The sequence below is a fragment of the Canis lupus genome, chromosome 12, assembly GCF_011100685.1.
Source record: "Canis lupus familiaris isolate Mischka breed German Shepherd chromosome 12, alternate assembly UU_Cfam_GSD_1.0, whole genome shotgun sequence".
Classification (NCBI taxonomy): domain Eukaryota; kingdom Metazoa; phylum Chordata; class Mammalia; order Carnivora; family Canidae; genus Canis; species Canis lupus.
Genome location: NC_049233.1, coordinates 5568721 through 5586791, shown reverse-complemented (window position 1 = coordinate 5586791; position 18071 = coordinate 5568721). Strand labels below are relative to the sequence as shown.

The 18071-nt window shown below is 47.4% G+C and overlaps 1 protein-coding gene across 1 annotated transcript in view; it reads right to left on the bottom strand.

Annotated features, from left to right (window-relative positions):
- PNPLA1 (patatin like phospholipase domain containing 1) overlaps window positions 1–18071 on the bottom strand; it is a 46151-nt gene that overhangs the window by 18403 nt on the left and 9677 nt on the right. Inside the window, 4 exon segments of the mRNA NM_001290109.1 lie at window positions 140–200; window positions 1702–1911; window positions 3118–3183; window positions 4552–4784. Of these exon segments, the coding sequence (NP_001277038.1) occupies window positions 140–200; window positions 1702–1911; window positions 3118–3183; window positions 4552–4784 (570 nt within the window).

Genomic DNA, 18071 nt, shown 5'->3' with positions numbered 1-18071 from the left:
TTGCACCCATTCCCAGCCCTCCTGGGGAAGGGCATCTCGGGTTCTCTTTTTAGGACAATGCTCCTGGACTCAGCCCTTCTACTTCCTGTCTTACCCCACCCCCCAACCCACCCCTTTGGGGGCCCTACCCCGTACTTACTCAGCCGCCTCAAGTATGAAACAGCATCTTCATACCCTCGGTAGTAGTAGTTGTGCAGGATCTGCAAGGAGGGGACAGCAGGAAAGTGACTAAGGCTGCAGCAATGGAGAGAGCCGAGGTCCCCTCACCTCATGGCCCTTGAGCTTTATTTGATGGATTTTTCAGAATGTACCCATCCAGTGTTCCATCCCTCACTATCTACTGAGAAGTGGGGAGCAGTTGCAGATTATGGGTCCATAGTGACAGTGCATTAATGTGTTAAACCATTTCTAGCTGATCATCAGCTTCCCCTGGGCAGGAGAGATATTTATAGCAGAGCCAGAGAAGGTGCATTTGGGCCATAAGAAGAGCAGAATTTGGAGACTGGGTTCAAATCCTGGTGCTGTGTGGCTGTAGCCTCTCACAACCTCGATTTCTTCACCTGTAAAATGGGAATATGATAGTATCTATTGCAAAGGATTCTGGAGGATTACATGGGTTATCACTGCTCACAAAGCATTTCCATAAAGGGCCAGATGGTCAATAACTTGGGCTTTGAAAGCCACAGATTATCTCTTCTTGTTCTTGTCCTCTTCTTCCTCCTCTTTCTTCTCCTCTTTTTCTTTCTTCCCCTTCTCCTTCTCTTTCTTCTACTTCTACAACCCTCTGAAAATGGAAAGCCCATTCTCAGCTCACAGGCTATATAAAAATAAGCCACCTTGAGAATGGAAGTCAGGCACTGATTGTGAGCAGAAACTCAAGTTCTAGAGGCTCTGACGAATACAATGCATTTGTTCTATCTTTCTTGAACTGCCTATTTGTGTTCTATCTTTCTTGAACTGCCTATTTGTGGATTGCTTTTAAGAAAGTAAATAGACATAATCTTTACCAAAGAATTAGTTTAAGGCAGATGCTGGAATTCCTAACGCAACTGTTGGAGGACAAAGTCAATCAGATGAATAAAATACCTTGTGTATCCATAGCCTGACTAAGTGTAATAGTGTTTTGATTATGAGTTTTGTAAACAATAATTAGAGTGCAAGTCACAAAACTGGCTCAGAGGAGTTAATCATTCAAACAACAATTACTGAGAACCTTCTATAAGCAATGCCTTCTGCAGACATGGTGAGTGTAGTAAAAAAAGTGAGTTAAACGTGGTGCCTGTTCCCAGGTTCACCCTTCTGTGTTGGAGAAAGACATACATTTGGAAAGACATGTAGACTTTATTTTTTTAAGAGCAGTTTTGGAAATTGAAAATTGAAAACAAAACACAAGCCACTGGCTGGATTTGGCTCATGGGCCATGGCTGCTGTTGCCTACATTGTATGTCAGAGTGGAAAAGTTCAGGTAAGATTCCTATCAGCAGTTCTGATATCATCTCATTTTACAAGGGAGAAAATTGAGGCTGAGAGCACATAGGGGCCTCATTCAAGGTCACATAGCTAGGTAGCAGCAAAGCGAGGATACAGGTTTAGGAGGAAGTTTAAGGAGACACAAATGGAAATGCATGGACCCCATTGGCTCCCCAACCCTACCCCTAGGCCCTGTCACCTTCTCCCTCCCTTCTGGGCCCCTCCTCTCACCAATAGGTCTGGCGGGAACAGGGCATGGGTCATCCTGGCGATGTTTTCCAGGGAGAACTGGAAGGAGCAGTTGAACATGCGGAAGTCGTGGAAGATGGCGGGGCAGTCCCGGGGACAGATGTCTTGCTGCCCGCTGAAGGTGGAGATGGTAATGGAGTCGGTCCAGAAGGAGCAGGGCTGCATGCCCGTGAAGCCCCCGTCAATGTAGCGCTATGGGGGGGCAGGCAGAGTAATAAATGCTCATGGGATCAGAGTTCCTTTTCCCCGATCAAGGAGTACCCCCAGGAAATGAGTCCCTTGGGACAAGCCTTGAGACCAAGGTCCAGGTGGGTAAGTGGTGTGTCCACGTGATCCTTGAACCCCCAGCCCAGTGCTCTGTCCCTCACTGTCTGTCCTCAGCCATCTCTATGGTCCTGAGACTGGGGCTTCCAGGCCTCTGCAGGGAGAGGGACATTTATAATCTGGATAAAGCATGAACAAATGCTCCCAGTCACAGCTCCCTCTCCCAGGCTACCCCTCCTGAGCCAGTCAACTGCTAAGGGCAGGGCCAGGGAATGGAGCCTTCCCATGGCCTTTTGAAAATGTGAACACATAGTGGGTCTGAGCAGGCTGGGAAATATCCCCTCTCCAGACTGCTGTGTGTCTACACTGCCTCCCTCTGTTGAGGTCAGGTATCCCTGGCACTCTCCAGAATGACCCTGGCCTGGCCACTGGCCGCCACATATCCCTTCCCTCATGGGGCTTCTGTTGCCTCAATCTTGAACAAAGGACCACAAATACTTCTCTGGGGTGCCTGAGAAGTACACGGCTGACATGTGCAATATGTGCTCCATCTCTTAGCTGAATCCTGATTTCTGGATCTCATTTTCTTTCCATATAAAATGAAGAAGAGACATGGGTTAGATCCTCCTACTCAAAGCATGGTCCGTGGACCAGCAGCACTGGCGTTAGCCGTGGCTGGTCTGAGGGGCAGAGTCTCTGGCCCTGGCCCAGGCCTAGGGAATTAGAATTTGCATTAGTTTACATGACTCCCTCTGACCCCAGGTGATTCATGTACTCTAGCCTAGATGACTTTAAAGGTCCTTGTCAATCACAGTTCCGGGTACCAATGTCACAGGGTCTTATTCTACACCCTCTGTCAAGTGTGAGAAAATCCAGCAAGCCTATGGAGTCTTGACTAGCCAGGCTCAGTAATGGGTTGGTGGGTCCAGAGTGAAGCCCAATGTATGGAGGGAAAGTTCACCTCAAAGCCCCAGAAATCCATCCACACTGGGAATTAGAAGTAGAAAAACACAAGAATCTTTCCAACTCTTGGTCTTCCCACTGAATTCTGAGACCACCCCTCTAATCTCCCAGTTATGGGCCCCAGAGCACTCCTGGGTCCTGGCTCATCCTCTCCCACGCCGAAGCACTCACCACACCACGGTAAGTTGGGGGGATGAGTCCACAGTACACGGGGACAAAGCAGCTGCAGTACAGTGCCTGTGGGGAGAGAACCAGCAGAGATGCCTGAGGCTCTGGCGGCTGGATGGGGAGGCCTCCTCAGCAGCCTGGCCCTTCTTAAATCCAAGACAGAGGCACTGTTATGGGGACCAGAGCCCCAGGTTCAATTCCTGGCCTGGCCCCAAAGAGCTGCGTCCCTGTGAACGTGCTTGGTAGTCTGGTCCCAAGATTCCCCCCCTCCCCTTTTTTTTTTTTAAAGGTATCTTTTTCTTTCTTTCTTTCTTTCTTTCTTTCTTTCTTTCTTTCTTTCTTTCTTTCTTTCTTTCTTTCTTTCTTCTTTCTTTCTTTTTAAGATGTATTTATTTATTTATTCATGAGAGATTGAGAGAGGCAGAGACACAGGCAGAAGGAGAAGCAGGCTCCATGCCGGGAGCCTGTCGTGGGGCTCGATCCCGGGACTCCAGGATCGCACCCTGGGCCAAAGGCAGGCACCAAACTGCTGAGCCACCCAGGGATCCCCAAGATTCCGGTTTTAAAGAGACAGGGCAGCCTCAGTGACCTCCAGGGTTCCTTCTAGCCCCATATCTCCATGAATTCAATGGAATTCAGCAACCATTAATGTGTGTGTGTCCTGGGCCAGGCTCTGGAATCAAAGGAGGGTAAGATGCTCACCCTTGAGAATGCTCAATGAGGGAGAGTAAGCAAGTAGGTGACAGTACAAGGGTGACAGGGGCTGTGAAGGAAGTGAGCATGGGCATTGCGGCCCCTAAGGAGGAGTGCCCAGCCCAGGGGAGTGCGGGGCAGACAGATGATGAAGGTAAGTTCCAAGGCAGAGTGACTAGTGTCTTGTTAAGCAGGTGAAGCAAGCTGGGAGGGGGGAAAGGCATCCTAGGCAGATGGCACAGCAGGTGCAAAGGTACAGAGGTCTGCTTTGTATATGGTTCACTCTCGTTGGCAGGAGCAAGAGTGGGAGCTGGTAGGTGGCCAGGAGAGAGAAGTCTTGAAGAGCTGAGTGCTAATAAATCCAGGAGGACGTGAGGTAGGTGAAGGAGGTATCCATGCCTATTGCCATTCATTCTTCACCCCCAAGATCATGGCCATGCCAGCATGGGGCTGTGAGTCTGCATGGCAAGGGCCTTGTATTCCAGAGAGGAGAGGGGAGGGGAGATAAGGGACAGAGGGTCATGCCACTTGACCTTTTTGTCCCAAAAGAAAACTGGGCATATCCACAGCACTTTCCAACAATAATAATTCATAACTAAGATTTATATTAATGAGTATAGAATAAGCTCCCAGAGTGCCCTTTCCTAAGTGATAACCCATTTGGTGATATTTCACTCCTTCCAAGAATGGGGGACTGTTTCCCCAAACTGGGCCCCACCCCTTGGTCCAGGCCCTGCCCCTTGCCTCGATGAGCTCTTCCTTGGATGTATACTCTGAAACCACGACACTCTCTCCGTCCGTGAGCCGAGTGAGGGACACGTGGAGCTTCCCTGTGGCGACCTTGTAGGAGTCCTCGGGCAGGACCCTATACAGAAACTGCCGCATCAGCTGCACCATCTTGCACGATGGCGACAAGGGCCCCAGGAAGGATTTCTTCACCTCAGCCACACCTACATTGAGGACTCTCAGGTACTCATCTGTGGAGGAAGCAGAAAGGAGGGGGCAGGTCAGCTGCTTGTGGACAAGAGAGGTCAGTGGCAATCAGGCTGCAGCCAACACGGGAAACCCTAGAATTCTGAGGCAGTGTTGGTCTCTGGAATCAACCTGTCGTTTTACACATGAGGAAAGCAAGGCACAGAAGAATTAAGTCACTGGCTCCAGGGAGCCTGCAGCTAGTCGATGGCCAAACTTGATGCAGGCATCCTGACCCCTTTCATATTGAGGGCAAAGGACCCCATGCCTACCCCAACTTGCATGGAAATCTACCACCAGACTACATTCTTTTGGAGTCTTAGAGACTTTTTGCCCTATATGAGATTCCTATTAAAACACTGATACAGGGGCACCTGGGTGGCTCAGTCAGCTGAGCGTCTGTCTTCAGCTCAGGTCATGATCCCAGGGTTCTGGGATCGAGTCCTGCATCGGGCTCCTTGCTCAGTGGGAGCCTGCCTCACCCTCTCCATCTGCCTGCCACTCCCCTGCTTGTGCTCTCTCTCTTGCTCTGTCAAATAAATAAAATCTTTGAAAAAAATTAAATAAACACACTGATACAGTTGAAAGCCTTCATCAAGTGACACCCTGTGACACTTAGCTTAGTGCCCACAATATCTGTGGGCAGGGAGGGGGTGCTGGCCCTGAGGCAGGTGAATTATAGGGAAAGTGAATTGTGTCTTGAAACCATTGCATGCATCTTCCCTTTAGGACCCCTGGTACAGGCCTGAGAGAGAGAAGGCCGTAAAATATGGAGCACAAACTGCGCCAGGCCAGGCTGCAGGTGTCCCAAGGGCCTGGAGAGGAACTTTCTCCCTCTTTCTGAGAGGAGCACAGTCAGGTCACATAAGAGTCTACATGTGCCAGATGGGGCTTGGCGGGCAGATGTGTTGTTCAGGGGATCACAGAGAAGGTGTTACCTGTCCTCCCAATCCCTAGAATTTCCTGCGGAAGTTAAGGGTGTAATTTCGATGAGAACTGTTATCATGCCAGATTCTCCTGGCAACACTATGAGGTAGGCATTTCTAGCCTCATTTCACTGATCAGGAGACTGCAGCTCAGAGAGATACTATAACTGGCCCAAGACCAGCTGCCTGGCAATTGAACAAAGTGGGATTTTAACCTGGGGTGTGTGACACCAGAACCCACACTCCTTCCCTTACACTAAACCACAGGCTTCTAGAGCTGGGCCTGGACCTGCTCCTTGCCAGTTGCTGCTAATTTCTACCCTGTGCAAGCCCTCTGGCAAAATCAGAAGCAGCAATAGCTCGGAAAAGGATTGCCAATGTTTTAAAATAAATATTTAACTGTAAGAAATCCTATACAGAAGAACTTTCTTACAATTAGTGTCATGGTAGCAATGGTTATTTGGGAAGTTGGGCAGTCATGAGCTCTCTGCCACTGGAGGTAATCAAGCAAAGGAGGGACAGGCACCTCAGCCAGAGGGTTTATCAAAGGGATTCCTGCATGAGTGCTAAGATTCCTTCCAACATGTGGATTCTGGATTCTTACAGATGCCTGACAATATATCTGGGAAGTCATCACAGTGGATGTTATATTCCTATTTACAAATAGAGTGGCTGAGCCATGGAGAGGTTAAGTGATTCTCTCAAACTCACACACAGCAATTTGAAGACAAATGAAAGCTAGGACTGCGCTACTCCTTCCATGTTTTACAGTTTATCCTGGAGGTGGGTAGGATAAAGAGCTTCAGCATCATTTTATGGGTGTAGAAACTGAGGCAGAGAAAAGCTAAGTGCCTCGCGTGAGGTCAGATAGCCCCGCAATGTTTGTTCTGACTCTAGACCCCACCTTCTTTCCCGGGTGTTGGACTGATCCCAGAGGCCGAGCAAGTCTGGGTTGCCATAGTGACGGCCTCCCGCCTCCCAACGTTCAGAATCAAACTGCATCTGTGTAGTAGAGACTGACCAGAGCAACAGAACATGCTGGCCGTCATCCTGTTACAGGGGAAGGTGTCCCCGGGAGGTGGGAAGGACCTAGGGTTTTAGCAAGATTAGCTTTACCATGTGCCAACTTGTACCAACAGCGTTTTCCCTCAAGGGAGAGCTATGGCCAACTCACCGGTAGTTACGAAGCAACTGCATGTGGATACCGAGTGGCTACGTCACTGAGTTCTTGCCCACCAGACCAGTCAGGACGGGAGTCAAACCAGGCTGGGGACATGCTGTTTGTGGAATTCTTAATGAGCAGCTCAAATGGCCTTGCATGGGTTGGTTGGCCTTTCCCACAATGCCTCTGAGCCAGGAACAACTGGTTCAGCTTGCCCCTACACACCTGGACTCCCCGCAGGAGATGCTCACTGGGATTGATGGAAGGAAATTTGTTCCCATTGCACAAGAAACACATGTTCCTTGTGGCAAAAATAATTTTTTAAAATACAGAAATGCCAAAAGAAAAAAAAAATAAAGTGTCTGGGCATCTCTCCAACCAGAGATTACATCTAGTTTATGTCTTCCTAGACTATAGGTTTTATATGTATTCTTACTAATAATAATACTTACATGGAGTCATACTATATACATTATTTTGTAACTTGGTTGGGTTTTTTAACCTAATAAATAACATCTTTCCACATCAATAAGTGTCTATTTATAACCCAATTTACAAGCGGCATGGAAAGCTATTGTCAGGTTACACCATTATTTGCTGAGCAGGTGCCTGGTAGGGGTTAGCTATGTAGTTTGCTCTTTGCTTTTCTGAACAATGCTGCAGGGAATAATCTCATGCCCCCCCCCCCTTTATTTAACCTATGTCCTTAATTATTGTCCTTAGGATAAATTCCTAGAGGTGGAAATGCTAGGTCAAAGGCATGCATATTTCATCTTGTATTGCTTATTTTAATCATGGCTTTTGTGTATCACCCATTTACAGTCCATTCTCAGCTATTCAGGAGTGGTGATGGGTGACAGAGACAAATCAGTGACCAAGACAATAGGAATAGTACAGACATCTCCAGGATACTCACATCTGAAAATTGTGCTTTCTAGAAATTAGCAGTGCTCTAGCCAGGATCATGTAGTCAGGGAGGGAGGGGGCAGGAGATTGTCTGATTTCTTCCACTCAGGCGCCCAGTGTCAAATTCTTTCCTGCTGCTCCCTGGTACTCTGTAGCAGAGGCCGCCTCTATCCCTGCCTCTCCTACTTCTTTTCAGGTCTCTCTGTGTCTCTGTCTTTAGAGTCTCTGACCATCCCTTCTTCTGTCTCTTTTTGACTGTCTCTCCTTTTTTTCCCTTTCTTTCTTAGATTTATTTATTTATTTATTTATTTATTTATTTATTTATTTATTTGAGAGAGAGACAGTACAGAGGGAGAGGGAGAAGCAGACTCCCTGTCAAGCAGAGAGCCCAACGCAGGGCTCAAACTTAGGACCCGGATATTATGACCCAAGCCGAAGGCCGATGCTTAAATGTGTCTCTCTCTTTTTTCTCTCTTTTCCCAGCCGAGGGAGAAGCGACTAATCTTCTGGTTAAACAAGTCTCTGTTGGTAGAAAGTCAAGTGTTAAGCATAGCGATTGCTGGGTGCTGGGAGAAGGGATAAATTTAGCTTGCTTCTTTATGCATCTCTGTACTTTCCAGCACCTTCTCCCATTTAAAGGCCTCCTTCCAAGCTGCATGCTGCTGGGCTCTAAGACACACTTTCCCACACTGACCACGGCAAGATGGGATTTAAAAGCAGCACCACAGGAGACTCAAGGTTGGCTCTCCCACCCCCAACCCACACTTGCTACATTCACTTCTGCTTCCTCCCACCTCTTTTCACACCTTTTATTATCTAAGTTCGGTCTGTCTCCCAAGCCAAGAAGAAGATTCTTTGGGGGAAGATCCTTATGGTCCTTTCCTCTCTAAGGCCTATCACTGCGCTTTGCCTATGGAAGGCCCTTCAGAAACCTTTGCTGTAAGCTGGGAACTCCTCAAGGATGGATACTCACCTTTCTGAGTATCCATCCACTATCAAGCCTCTCCTGACGTTTGGTGGGTGCCCAATGTTTGTTCAGTATGTGAACAAAGAAACATGAAAACCTGGTAGGGAGGAGAAGCAAGCGATGGAGATGCTCACAGGGAAGAGCTACTCAACATCATTACTCAGTAAAAGCTTGAAGGCAGGATCATCCCAGATAGATGGAGCGACAACAAGGTCAACTGTATTGGTAACTGTGGCCAATTCATCAAATTTTATGAGTCTCTTGTGCCAAGAATTTCAATAGGAAAATAAATAAACAAGATCTGGGGACTAGGAGATTTTAAAGGGCATCTGGAAGCCAGGTCTCAGCCACTCAGACAGTCTTTTACTCTTTTCTAGGACCAGCTCCATTTCTCAGAAAGGCTCAGGCTTCACCACATACTATCACAGGCAAGTCAAATAACTTCTTCCAGTCTCAATTTTGCCACCTATAAAATAGGAATAATAATAACTTAACTGACTTGTTATGTTATGAGGCAGATTGTTTTATTTAAGTCTCTGTGCATAATAAGTGCTCACTATCAGTTAGGTTATGCTAGTAATTCTTGTGACCATGTAGAAGTCTTCTTGATGTTTCTGGCTTTCAGCTTTCTCATCTGAACAGAGGACCATGATGATTGCTGCCTCATATCTTTGCTGAGGTAAGCTCAGGCTTCCTTTGGGATGCAAAAGAGCAAGCACTGTGGGGATGAGAGTGTCCCTCTGTTTCAGAGCACAGTAAGGTGATAGGTAGGTCAGCTGTAATGCAGTAAAGGCACTGTTGGCATCTGCACTCCCTCCATTGTCAACTTGGGGAACCCTACAGATTTAGCAGGGAAAAGGGACAGGGCTTAGAAATATCACTGAAGAGGAAGGAAAGGGATTAAATAAATGTTTATTTTATTATCTTATTTATTTGCTTAAATGTCTAATGTCTTCCACCGCTTCACCCACCTCCATCCCCATCCCGGCTTCCTGAGAGCAAGGATGGTCTCTATCTTATTTATCCTTTTGTCTCTAGCGCCTGATCTGGTGCCGGGAGCATGGGAGGCACTTAATAAACATGAATGCATGCATGCATAATGAATAAATGAAGGGACCTCAGGAATCGAAGGAGGACACTGAGGGCCAGAAAGGCAAGCAGCTTATTCAAGGCGATCGGAGAATAAAACAGCTTCTCTTCCCCTCCTCCACCAGACCTCAAGCTAAGTGAAAAAATCCTAGAAAGATGGGCACTTGGCAGCTGCCACTTTAAACTGCTGGGGAATCTCCTTCACGGGGTGGCCGATTGGTGTCGGCAGTGGGGGACAGATCTGCGGTGGAGGATGGGACCGCGTGGCCCAGTCTCCCGCGGACTGGTAGCCTAGCAACAACCTCCGGCTCAGCCAATCACAGCGAACACCCCCCCCCCATCGCCCCGGGCCGCCCCCTGCAGCAGCGGGCGCGGGGAGCCCCAGGGGAGGCGGCGGCGAGCAGAGCTGCGTTCCCAGGAAAGCCCTGCAATTCTCCGAGGCCCTGTGTGGAGCCCCTGGGAGTCTGCTGCTCCTACCTGGTCCCTAACTGCAGGCTGAATTATCGGCTGCCTTTCCCCATGGGTATATTTCCACTGCGCGACTGCACTATAGTAATAAAAATTATTATCTTAACAACAGTCATTTCACCCGAGCGGGTTTTCACGCTTACAATCTCAGTCTATCCTCACAGTGACGCGAGCCCCCGAGGGGTAGTGACCCTGGTTCCTTCACCATTCTATTTCCATACCCTGCACTGCAGGGGCATTGACTGGAAAACAGTTTGGCTTGAAGCGACAGTATTGCCACAGGGAAGATCCATGGAGATCTTCTGGGGCAGCGATTTTTCAGTCAGGGAGCCTTTGTTCCAAAGAAATCTCAAGTGGAAATCCAATACATATAACGGCTTATAACAGGGCCATAACAGTTGAAGCCAAGTGGGGTGTCAGACCCTGCCTGCCGCCCCATCCCACCCTAGGAAGGTGACTGCTGAAAGCACCACCTTGAAACTCCTAAGGTGCTAGGAGCCTAGGTCAAAATGCGAAACCAGACTATTTCTCTTATTTTGCAGGTAAGAAATTGAGCCCAAATGAAGATTAAGCTCAATAAATACAGCCGGATGGCTGGGTGGCTGGATGCACAGAGAAATGAAAAGGGTGGATATACCCTGGGTCACAGCCTATGTTAACAAAAGCTGGAAGTAGAATGTATGACAAAACTCACATTTTTCTACCCTGTTCAGAATGCATTATAGGCTTCAGCCAAAGGCAAAACAAGTCTGACCTAGTAAGCACTTATAAAAAACAAAACCCCAAACCAATACTGTCCTACGGATAATAACAATCTTTCACACAGACCTTTTTCTAACCCTAAGAGTTTGCTAGAGAATTGGCTTTAAAAGTTCATATCTGTTTTTTAAATTTCAGGTTGCCATGGAAACAGCAGTGCCTCCCACTGGTTCCTCACCTAGGTTCCTATCAAGGTGCCCCTGGGGCTCTTTCCAAGCACTTGGGGCCTCACTCTGCCTGTGTGCCTCTCCCCCAGAACCTGGGCACACTCTCCCCAGCTTTCCACTGAAGGATCTACCCATCACCTTGAGATAAAACAAGCAGTCAGGGAATGTATCCAGAAGGTTTTCTGGAACCTCAGAATGTTCTGAGGGCCATTGCCCCTGCTCTTTTCTCTCTGTTTTCTTTGGTGGATCTAGAAGTCTCTTTGGGATCCTGCCCCAAGGTAGAAACCAACATTGTCTCCTTTCTAGGCTGTGGCCTGTCCTACCCTCCAGATTCTCCCTGCACTACTGAGGGGGCTCCTGGGATAATGTGAGAGCTGTGAACTAGTCACCCTTTAGTCTTAAAAGCTGGTTTTGTTTTGTTTTGTGTATGAGGGGGTGGGTAGTCAAGAGACCTTCATGTGAGCCTCTGCTCTACAGACAGAAAGCCATCTCTGAACATCTCTTCATTCCAGATATGCTCAATTTAGGGTGCCACCGCAGAGGAACACCCATGCCTCCCTCTTTCAAACACCATGATAACAAAAGTTTATTTCTGTTGATTGGAGACATTCACTACCCCCGCTGTCCGACACTTCGGATGGTCCGGTCTGTTACCTCCATCTCTCTCCATTCATGCCATAGGAGTCACTCTCTGTCTCCCCTTACCATCCACACAATTTAGCTCAGTCTGTTTTGAGTGGCCTGTCCTGTCTCTCTGGCTAGCTGCATCCTTTGAAGACAGGGCAGGGCCTATATTAAGAATACCCTTCTCTTGGGATGCCTGGGTAGCTCAGCAGTTGAGCGTCTCTTTGGCTCAGGGTGTGATCCCAGGGTCCTGGGATCGAGTCCTGCATAGGGTTCCCTGCATGGAACCTGCTTCTCCCTCTGCCTGTGTCTCTGTCTGTCTGTCTCTCTCTCATGAATAAATAAATAAAAATTAAAAAAAAAAGAATACCCTTCTCTCCCATCATTGCCTAGCTCAGAGTTGATCACTTGGTCAGTATTCAAGAATAAATAAACTATTTAATGTTTCACAAGCAGAGACTATTTCTGTTTTGTTCCCCATTACGCCCCAGCACTTAATTCAGTACCTGGCACACTGTAGGAACTTAATATATGTTTATTAATTTAATAATTTTTTTTATTTTTTTAAAGATTTTATTTATTTATTCATGAGAAACACAGATTGGAGAGAGAGGGAGAGGCAGAGGGAGAAGCAGGCTCCATGCAGGGAGCCCGACGTGGGATCTGATCCTGGGTCTCCAGGATCACACCCGGGGCCAAAGGCAGCACCAAACCGCCCAGCCACCCGTGATGCCCAATTTAATAAATTAATAATAAATGTTTAACAAAATGAGTGAAAGAATGAGCTGAAAAAGGAGATCAAAGAATGTCTTTTCTAGGGGTGCCTGGGTGGCTCCGTCAGTTAAGCATCTGCCTTCGGCTCAGATCATGATCCCAGGGTCCTGGGACCGAGCGCCGCATCAGGCTCCCTGCTCAGTGGAGAGTCAGCTTCACCCTCTGCCTCTGCCCTTCTCCCACTCATGCTCTCCCCCGCCTCTAAGAAATAAATAAAAATGAAAAAAAAAAAAAAAAAGGAGAGAGAGAGAGAATATCTTTTCTACTGGGCTGTTAAGGATCTTTCCAACGGCTGATAAGGAAGGTAGAAACTTCAGTGACTCAGCCAGACTGGGGGTTGTGAGAAAGTAAACCACAGAGCAGTTTTCTCTGTCAAGCCTGGTCTTGGCTGCTGCCCCCACATCGATCAATGTGCACAAAGCCCTGAGCTGGAGCAGAGGAGGAGATTCTTCCTAATGTGGTGGTTTCACAAGGTCAGAGTTGGAGCAATGGGTCAACTCTTGACTCAAATGGGAGTCAAGCTGGTCTGGAGGTTTGTTTATCCGTTGTTTGCCTGTTTTCCCTATAGAATTGGAAATGGAGCTTGCTATCTTTGCTGAAGTTAATCCCAAAGTGAAGCAAGAAAGACAATGCTATCTTAATACTGAGTTGAGTTGGTTTAGAAATGGATCTATAGGGGATCCCTGGGTGTCTCAGCTGTTTAGCACCTGCCTTCTGGCCCAGGGTGTGATCCTGGTCTTCCGGGATCGGGTCCCACATCGGGCTCCCTGCATGGAGCCTGCTTCTCCCTCTGCCTGTGTCTCTGCCTCTCCTCTCTCTCTGTGTCTCTCACGAATGAATAGATTAAAAATCTTTTTAAAAAATAGAAATGGGGCAGCCCCAGTGGCGCAGCGGTTTAGCGCCGCCTGCACCCAGGGCGTGATCCTGGAGGCCCGGGATCGAGTCCCACATCAGGCTCTCTGTATGGTGCCTGCTTCTCCCTCTGCCTGTGTCTCTGCCTCTCTCTCGGTGTGTGTCTCTATGAATAAATAAATAAAATCTTTAAAAAAAAAGTCACCAAATCAGAGTGATTTAAAAAAAAAAAAAGAAATGGATCCATGAAATGCAGTGAGGGATCCCAGATTAGATCCTAGGACAGAAAAAAAAAGGACATCAGTAGAAAAACTGGTGAAATCTATTATTAACAGTAATGTACCAACGTTGATGTCTTACTGCTGACAAGTGTACCATAGTTATGAAGATGCTCACATTAGGGAGGGGAATTGGGTGAAGAACATATCAAACTCTCTGTATGATCTCAGCAACCTTTCTGTAATTCTAGCAATATTCCAGAATTAAAAGTTTATCATAATTGAAATTAAAAACAAACAAACAAACAAACCACCACGGATGACAGGGCTGTCAGACACACAGAGCCTGCCACTCAGCAGGGGCTCAGCTCACGCCTGCGGACGTTGGGGGAAACGGGTTGCAGGACATCACTGAGTTGTTTTCCAAATCGTTAGATGTTTCTACTGTGTAACCAGCACAGAGTTTGACCAGATTTGCCATTCAATTCTCTTCAACTTAAGAGTCGAGAGGATTGTTTGGGGGAAATTAACCTTTATCCACTTGGCTGGAAATGTTAAACATGCAAAACACAAATTGCTTTGAGTGATTTAAAAGGTACTGATGTCAACACCGTAGTGAGTTACAACCATCACCATGCAGTGATGTCACTTCTATAGCATGTTATAAAAAGTCATTTTTTGCATTGATTATGTCATGTGATCTCACTTTCTTAGGCAACGTGCAAATAATTGCTTGGGCAGAGTTTGGCAGGAAAGCTGTCCCGCTGCTCGCAAAGCAACATGTGAACTCGTGATTGGAGGACGGAGAAGGTAGAAGCAAAAGAGAGAGCTCACTCTTGGCTCTGCCGTATAGACCCGGGCAGGTTATCTAACCGCTCTAAACACCTGTCTCCTCCTTTCCAAAATGGGTCTAAACACAGTGTCTGCCTCGTGGGGTTGCGAGAGAATTAGAGCAAGTGATTCGTGCGAGGCGCTGAGCACAGTGCCGGGCACACTCTCAGGGCTTGATAAATAGCTGTTAATAGCACGACATCAAGGCAGGACTCAGAGCGGAGTGACTGTACAGGAAACGTGGCCGTTCCGGGCAGGTAGGTAACTGGGGATGACGGCTGATGAAGACACTCGGCCTCTGGAGGCGCACGCGGCAGCCAGGGCCCACCCAGGGTTTCGCAGGGACGCGCACACACATATGCGCATGCGTGCCGGCGCGTAGGCACACAGGGACACGGACCCACGCACGCACGCACGCGCGCACGCACAGGGGAAATGGAGGCTCTCCTTCCTGGCTTGAAGAATTGGGGAGATGCTTCTCCCTCTGCCTGTGTCTCTGCCTCTCTCTCTCTCTCTCTGTGTCTCTCATGAATAAAATAAAATCTTTAAATAAAATAAAATAAAATAAATAAAATAAAATAAAATAAAATAAAATCTTAAAAAAAAAAAAAGGCAGTCCGGGTGGCTCAGCGGTTGAGCGTCTGTCTGCCTTTGGCTCAGGTTGTGATCCCGGGTCCAGGGATCGAGTCCCACGTCGGGCTCCCTGCGTGGAGCCTGCTTCTCCCTCTGCCTGTGTCTCTGCCTCTCTCTGTGTGTCTCATGAATAAATAAACAAAATATTAAATAAATAAAAAAAAAGAAAGGAGTTACCAGAGTCAAGGTTCTTGCAAAGTAGTCTTGTCCTCCCAGCACATGCCCCTGAGACCCCACTGGGCCCAGTGCGGAGAATACACCTGAGCCACCTGCCAGTGACAATAACTTCAGCCACCCTTGGCTCCAAGTGCCCCAGGAGGCCTTTGGTTCTGGGGTAGGAGGAGCTGCCTGAGGCAGCACTGGCCCACATGTGGGAGGCAGACCAAACAGCTGTGGTGGACTCCTTCTCCATGGGAGGGTCTTGCTGGGTCCTGCTGTGCCCATGGATGTGGGGCAGGGCCCCTACTGCTCTGCCGGCCCTCTCCTATGCTTTGCGAGGTCCTTTTAAAGACCATTTTCTGTCCAGAAGGACAGCTGAGTTCAACTGCATTTGTGCCATAGGTCTCTCAGCCTGCATTTGGGCCATAGGTCTCTCAGCCTGTGCCATAGGTCTCACATTCTTCTCTCTGAGCTCATGTGGCTCCTCCTCCCTTCCTTCTGCCTGAGAGAGGCCTCCCCTGACCTGCACACCTGAAACTTCACCCTTTAATCATTCACCACACCCTTCCTCTGCTTTATTTTCTCCTTGGAGCATGCATGCTGATGTTTTTCTATGTGTTTGGTTATTTATGGCTTGATTTCACCAAGACAATGTCAGCTTTATGAGGGCAGACAGCGTTTTGTTCACTGCGGGAACTCACTGTAATTCAGCCAGAATCTGGCCCTCAATTTCTTTGTCTGCACATTAAGTGGATTATACTCAAACAGTATTTTTTGAAACTTAAAAAAAAAAAATCACTTGGAAAACTTCCTCTAAATGAAATTTTAAAAAGAATGGACAATAGCAGGACTATACTTTTTGAAGCTGAGGAAGGTCCCAGAGCTTCAGTGTGTGTTCTCTCCCTGTTCCCTGGCTCCCTCCCCCACCCCTCAACCTCCCTCATTCCCATAGGACTTTGGTTTTTTTTCAGAACACAGCTTGGAAATCACTGGCTTAAGCAAGGTCTGCCTTCAGCCAGTTACTTCCTTTCACAAAGTCTAAATACAATTACCTTTAAAATGAAAAAGTTGGACTCCTTGACCTTCCTTCTATGAAATTCTAGTATTATAAGTAAAGTCATATCCATAAATGTACAAAGTTATCTAAGAGTCAGGTGAACCCCAAAATAGAAATGCGAAAACCCATTCAAGGTCATGCCTGCCCATGGCCAGCAATCGTGAGGAGTTTATCAAGATTTCTTGTTTGACAAGCAGTCTGTGAAGCCTTGGGACCCATAAGATCTCAGATTGCTCAACCAATCTAGCTGATGAAATAAGATGCAGCATCTGAAATAAGATTGTATATCAAGTGCTAGGACAGGTGGATAGATTCTGTGGGTAAACTAGAGATCATGGAAAGAGATCCAGTAGGGTAAAATGGGAAGGTGTCTTGGGAGGGTAACATCTCTCGAGAGAAAACCAGAAGGTCATTTTACATGGAGGATGTAACGGTGCCGTGGTGCCCTGCCCAGGCCCTGTAGCACCTCCCTCCCTACTAAACTCTACTGTGAAAGACCATGTGAAAATAATGCATGTGGCAAGCTAGGCTCATAATCTGACTGTGGGACATTCCAGTTCTCAGAGTCCCGAGAGCCTTATTCCTAGTCAGGTGCCCTTTCCCCTGGCGATTCCGGCCTTTGAGACAAGCCTATCCTAGAGCCGGCTGTGGGAACACCAGGGATTCAGTGCCTGAAGGGAATCAGGATTCACTTGGAGGATGGAGAGCTGATCCACAGGGAGAGAAGCAGAGATGGCATTCCTCAGAGAGGAAACAGCTCCACCAAAGAGGTAGAGAACTGACATCTCCTGAGACTGCCTACTGTGGAAGTGAAAAGAAAAGCTCCCAAACCCAGCCCGGATCCTGGGCCCCACCCTTTTAATATTTTATTTAGTGGTTTGGGTGTTTGGAGGTGGTGAGAGTAGAGGCCAGGGTTGGCATTTTTGAGAAGGCAGTGTGACAATATTGGAAGATAATTACTTTTAGAGAACAAAACAAAGTCATTTGATGATCTCAGTTGAAAGGCAGCTCTGTCTCCTGGTCCCTCCCCTCACCCAGGGGGGAAGAGCTGGAGAACAGTCCCCTCTACCAAGCAGGTGCCTACCCCCCACCCCACACACACACACTCTCTGTGCTGCAAGCAGATCAACCTGTCCCATTCCCTTGGGTTTCCTCAGGCTCACAGTCCTTATCTGCACAGAGATACATGCTCTGGAACACTGGCACAGAAAACAGAGCCTGGCGAGGCTCCATGCAACTTCCATCTGAGCTTAAAATCATTACAAAACAAAAAATATAAAAAACAAAACAAAACAAAGTGGGGCGGGGAGTCTGTGGTTGAAATCCAGTTGGTAAATGCTGGTAATTAACTACTAAAGTTATAACGTGGGTCCTTGGGGGTCGAGGTATTGCCCTCTCCAACATGTTTGAAATTTTTTCATTAAAAAAGTTATTAATAAGTGTTAAAAATGTACATGAAGGTTTATAGCAGCATTATTCATAATAGCCCAAAGCAAAGACAACCCGAATGTAAATCACCCGATGAATAAATAAATAAAATGTCATATCCACACAATAGAATATTATTCAACAATAAAAAGGAATGAAACACTAGCACAGGCTATAATACGATGCATTTGAAAACATTCTGCTAAATTAACTGAGGGACACCTAGGGTGGTTGGGTCAGTTAAGCATCCGCCTTTAGCTTAGGTCATGATC